The sequence below is a fragment of the Trachypithecus francoisi genome, unplaced genomic scaffold, assembly GCF_009764315.1.
Source record: "Trachypithecus francoisi isolate TF-2019V2 unplaced genomic scaffold, Tfra_2.0 Lachesis_group14, whole genome shotgun sequence".
Classification (NCBI taxonomy): Eukaryota; Metazoa; Chordata; class Mammalia; order Primates; family Cercopithecidae; genus Trachypithecus; species Trachypithecus francoisi.
Window position 1 is genome coordinate 38855203 of NW_022681459.1, and position 5595 is coordinate 38860797.

The 5595-nt window shown below is 50.3% G+C and overlaps 1 gene segment (V, D, J or C); it reads right to left on the reverse strand.

Moving 5' to 3' along the window:
- Positions 1 to 4570: 4570 nt before the first annotated feature.
- On the reverse strand, positions 4571 to 5184 carry LOC117096648. The segment is given in 2 exon segments: positions 4571 to 4962; positions 5083 to 5184. Coding segments are annotated over 2 exon segments (426 nt in total).
- Positions 5185 to 5595: the final 411 nt, after the last annotated feature.

Consider the following 5595-nt stretch of genomic DNA (forward strand, 5'->3'; position numbering starts at 1 on the left):
AGAGAGTCCCTGGCAGGGCAAGCATCTCAGAAATCCAGTAACATGCAATGTGGTTCCCGGGGCCAGGAGCTTACTCACTGGCAGGGCCTGATCTGTTAAGGCTGCTGGAAAGGAAGGCAGGGAGAAGCCATGTGTCAGCAGAGAGAAGCATGCAGAAGGCTGAGAACATGGGCGGAAGGAGAGTAGATTCCACCTGAGGACAGCCAGGATGGGAGGCATGAGACGGGAGTGTCCCAAATCTATAGATACTTTGCTAGATAATTTATATAAATGGGATCCTGTCACTTTGTAGATTTTGTCTTACAGGAGAAGATAAATTCAGAGCTTAGAGTTCTATTATTATTTTTTAGGACAGTGTTTCTCTAACACAGGAAATTATCCTCACAGGTCCTGCCCTGGTGGAATAGAAGCTCAGTGTGTTTTAAAGTGTTCTTTAAAATTATTTACCATTTTGCTGGTCTTTTCAGAAATATGAATTGATTAAAATTTGTGACATGTTCATCTTACATTTTTGAAAGTAATATATCATCTTTTTTATAATCATACTCTAACCCTTTTGAGGTTATTCATTGAGAAAACCAAGAAAATGTAGTACCTACTGTATTTACACTGTTGTTTCTATGGAGTCAACTCTTGAATCTCTGGAATTTATTTTCTTGGATCATAGAGTAGTTCCTACGAGGAATTAAAACTTTTTCCTTGTTCACCCTGTATTTTTCTAGAAGATATCTCTCGTCTGTTCCTTTCTTTGTGACAATGGGCTGCAGATAAATGCTTTTCTTTTTTATTCGTGAAGGAGGTAAAATAGATAAATGTTTGGCATCATCTGGTTAGTGGAAAATAAGCCATAAGAGGGAATGAGAACTGAAAAGAAGGTGCAGAATTTGGGGAAAGAAGTGGCTGTAGTCCTGAACATAACTTGACATTACTGGGTAGAGACAAAATATTCTAGAGAGACACTGAGAAGGAGAGTCTAAGGTTTGAGGGCAAAAAAAGGAAAATTCAATTAGAGCTTTCATAGCTAGATTGGTGTCCTGAAAGGACAGAGACAGAGCTGAATTAAACAGGCTGACACTGATCCCAGACCACTGGGACAATGGCGCCGTGAAAAGTAGACTCTCAGCAATGACACAGGTGTCCTGGAAAGCAGTAACTAAGGGAGGGGAGCAGAAGGAGGCCCCACTTGGAGTGTGTGGACATTGGGAAAGGTGCAGGTGCTGGGCCCTCAGGCTGCTTCTCGCCTGAGGGAGGGACAGGTGGAGGACAGGTGCACAGGTGGTGGTGGGCAGTGGCCACTCCTGGGGCTTCCTGAACTCCTTGCCTTTCTTACCCGCTCTGGGACAAGGAGGCCATCATGGGGATGTGTATCTGCTCCCTCCCTCTCCTGAGACTATCTGTATCTCAGGTCAGTGCTTGCATGGCAATAGTGTGTCTGTCTAAAATTGGTCTGGGGGAAGAATATCAGCAACATTAGGGAGCTTGAGCTGCAACTTTGTGAGCCAAAAATTACCTGGCTTGTGATCCTATTCACGTCCCAGCATCTATAGGACAAACCCAACATCAACTAAGGATGGGAGTGGATGACAGAGTGATGCACATTGTGGGATCACATGGGCAAACCTCCTTTTTTTCCTGTTGTCTGGACCCAAAGTCTCCCAGCCATGAGGTGAGCATGTGACTGACCCCAGCTGCAACTACAGGGATCTGCATTGTGCTGTCCAAACCCATCAGACAACCCGCTGGTCAACATGATGCTGTCAGGGAGGATGGTGTGAGTGATCTGCTCTAGTTTTCTCAAAGGCAGAATTCCTGGTGGGTTGGTCAGAGTGCATTCCCTCACTCTGGAGCATCTGTGTGTGAATGTGATACCTGAGACTGAACAGTATCTTCTTTGCGCATGGGAATTTAGCCTAGGGACAGGACAGGGCATGGAGAAGAGACACCTCAAATAAAACTCACAGTGGGACTCCCCCCTTGCCATTTGGAGAGAAAAGGGTCCTATGACCACTTTGAAAGAGGCTGGGAGGCTATTGTCGAAGTTTCCATCATGGGGATGAGCTCAGGACCACCCCCAGCCTCCTTGCTCATGGAGGCCCCCTCAGTAGGGGGTTCGCATCCACCCCATCCAGTTTTCAAGGCTATTCCTGAGCCCTCTCTCCTCACCCAGGCTTCAGTTCCTCCTCTCACAAACACAGGCTAGGCCTGACCTCTCCCTCCAATGACCCCAGCTGGCCCCATGGCCCTCACACTTCCTGCTTCCCTGTTCATCTTCTCTGAGGCATCTGAACTTTTCTTCATAAACTTGAGTCAGATCCTGTGTCTTCCTTGCCCGACCTTCCGATGGCTCCTCAACGCCCAACTGAGCTCTCCTCTCCTCACTAGGTGGTGACATCATATTGTTGCATTGACATTTTTACTTGATTGCCTTATCTCTTCCACCACTTGGTGTCAGCTCCATGAGGACAGGGTCCCTTCCTCTCTTCTTCATCATGTGCCTTGAACCCCTGGATGTGAGCCTGACGCATAGTAGGTTCTCAGTGAATGGGGTGGATAAACAGACCTTTGGGAGTCGACTATCCTGAGTGAGACACGATGACCCTGGTCCTATTTTGATCCATTATGGACTTGGTTTCCAAGACAGCCTGATCTTGATATGGAGGAATTTCTCTTAATATGAGACAATACAACAATATGTTACCGCCAAGGGTTGGATGTGAGGGTGGAATTGAAAGGACAGGAACACACTCTCCACACTGTGTTCACTGGAGTGAGCTGTAAAATCTAAATTTTTACTAAACAAATGAAAACCAAAGTTAATCAGCTGACTTGCCCAAGAAGCGGGGGCTGCACAGAGAAGCCCCATTGCTGGATGGGCAGCAGGTCTTTCTCCCACCTGCCCACTGGCCTGCAGCACTGCCTCAGCCTTGCTGCTTGTGTCCCAGGCTGAGCATAAAAATCAGCCTTTTCCTCTACATGGAGTCCAGAGATACTCAGAGAGGCCATGTTCTCCAAACGGGAGCCTCAGAATTGGGCCTATGCCCCTAAGGGACAATGACTGCTTTTATATATGTGGAGCTTGGGGTCACTCAAAGGGATGTTTGTACCAGAGCACATGCCCGTGCCCAGCATTTCTGCTGCTTCTAGTGCAGGAGCTGGTACCCATCTGCCCCACAGATGCAGGCACTGCAGGCAGCTGGGTGAGCACAGGCTGGGCTCAGGACCCTGGACATTAGGACAGACACAGGGTGAGAGGTGGGTCAGGGAAAGAGACACATGTATAATCCCTGGTCTTTTGATCACCAGCCCTGACATTGAGCCGTAGCCAGCTGTGCAGTGAAGGAGAAGGGGGGAGAGGCCACAGTGGAGACCCACACACGGCTCTACACCCTGAGGATTATCAGCTGGGCCTGGGCTCTCCAAGTGCCTTGTACCCCTCCAGCAGCTCAGGCTGAGGAGGGCATCCTTCACACCAACCAGCCTCCTCCTCTGGGCTGTCCAAGCCCCCTCCTGGACCATGACTTTGACCCCTCCCTGAAAAGCTGACACAGGAAGAAGGTGGTCCTGGCTGATGCTGTTGTGTGGCTCCCTGGGGGTCTACAAGGACACAGCTGCTGCTCTTGTGAGCAGCGGGGAGAGGGCTCCAGCCCACGGCCAGGGGGTGGCTCTCATATGGGGTCTCCAGCACAAGCTTTAGGGACAGATCCCAGAACAGCCTGCTGCTTGAGGTCCACATGCACCCATGTATCCTGTCTCCTCCACTGTTCACTTAGTCATCTCTGAGAAGGATGGAGATGGGCAGTGCTTAGGCCATAACACACCTTAGTCTCACATCTCCACAGACCCTCCTTCCTGGATGTACTTGCTCAGCTCACTGTGAGGTTTACAGGGCCGTTCTGGGAGGCTGGGCTCCCTGAGGAGCCTCCGCTAGCGGACATCATAGCAGGAAGCCCAATGGGGACAGGGCAGTGCCTCCCTCCAGGACACCGGGAGCTGCTCCCTCTTTCTTTTCCCTGGGGTGTCTAAAGACTGCACCCAACTGCCTTACTTCTCTCTGGGCCTATTTCTTCTTCTCAGCCCCTCAAGAAATTCGACTGCAGAAAAGGAAAAGATTAAAAAATAAATTTAAAAATATTTGCCAGCACCAGGCATAAATTCTAGGGCAATGTGACACCGAGTGAACTTTGAAAGGAGAGAGAGGGGAGCCCTAGGTAGGCTTCTGATTCCTCAGTCTCCCTCCTCACGTGGGCACTGAGAGGCAATTAACATCTTTCAAGGGGCAGGGTCAGCACTCTCTAAATCTGTCCCAAATACACGGAAAGATGACTCTTTCAGGATTTGGAAACAATTTCTAAGGCTCATCTTTCTTCTGTCAAGGGAAAATGGTTAGTTCCACAGGCACTAAATTCTGCACATTTGGAAAATTAGGCAATATCTCATAGTCATCATGAGATTTTTGTTTCTCTTTTTAGTTTTCCTGAGACTTCAGAAAAACTGAATGAAAAATTGAGAGTAGAAACATTTCAAACCAGAAGGTGCTTCCAAGTGGAGTGTGTACATATAAAACATATTTGAAAATTGAAAATTGTCACAGAACAAGACCGTAAACAGGCTGAGGTTTTTGTCGCACTTCCTCATCTGCCTGTGTTACTGTGTGAATGCCAGTATCCCAGGTCTGACAGTAATAATCAGCCTCATCCTCAGACTGGAGGTTGGAGATGGTGAGGTAGCGCTCAGCCCCGGAGCTGGAGCCTGAGAAGCGATCAGGGATCCCGTCCCCCTTGCTGTGGCTGCCATCACTGCTAAGCTTCATCAAGTACCGAGGGGCCTTCTCTGGCTGCTGCTGATGCCATGCGATGGTGTAGCTGCTGTGCCCACTGCTCAGAGTGCAGGTGAGCTTGACCGAGGCTCCCAGGGAGGCAGAGGCAGAGGGCGACTGAGTCAGCACAGGCTGGGAGACAGACCCTGAAAACACAGACACCCATTATGGGCTAGAGTCAGGAAAAGAGGGAAGGACATTCCTGGCATAAGTTTGGGAGGTGGTATCAGTGAGCTGGAGGTCAGGGTGCTGAGGGCCATCCTGACCTGTGCAGTGGAGGAGGAGGGTGAAGAGGAGGAGTGGGATCCAGGCCATGGTGCAGACTCCCCAGAGCTCTGCTAAGGCTGACAGATGCAGGTATTTCTTACCCACCCTGTAGTCCCAGAGGAGGAAGGGGGGCCCTTCATGCAAATGTGCTCCTCTTCCTCTGCCCAACCAAATCACTCCCTGTGCCAGAGTGTCAGTCCCAGTGGTGGGGTGACATTTCTGGGAGGGGTTACTCGGCTGGGCCTGGCCTGAGGCTCTCCAAGGGCCCAGAGAGGGCCCAGCTGCTGGCCCAGTGAACCCTGCGTGGAGACCAAGTTCAAGTGTCTGATTTCCCAGCTGACAACCCCACAGAGTCCTCCGCAGCAGACCAACAGCACCCCCTTCTGCCTAGGCCCAGGTCCATCGTGTCTGTGACCAGATGCCAGGGAGTCCCGACAGAGGCCTCTGCCCCGACCAGGGCCTTGACCACTGCCTGCTCTCTGTCCAAGGGCAAAATGAGTCCCCTCGTCAGG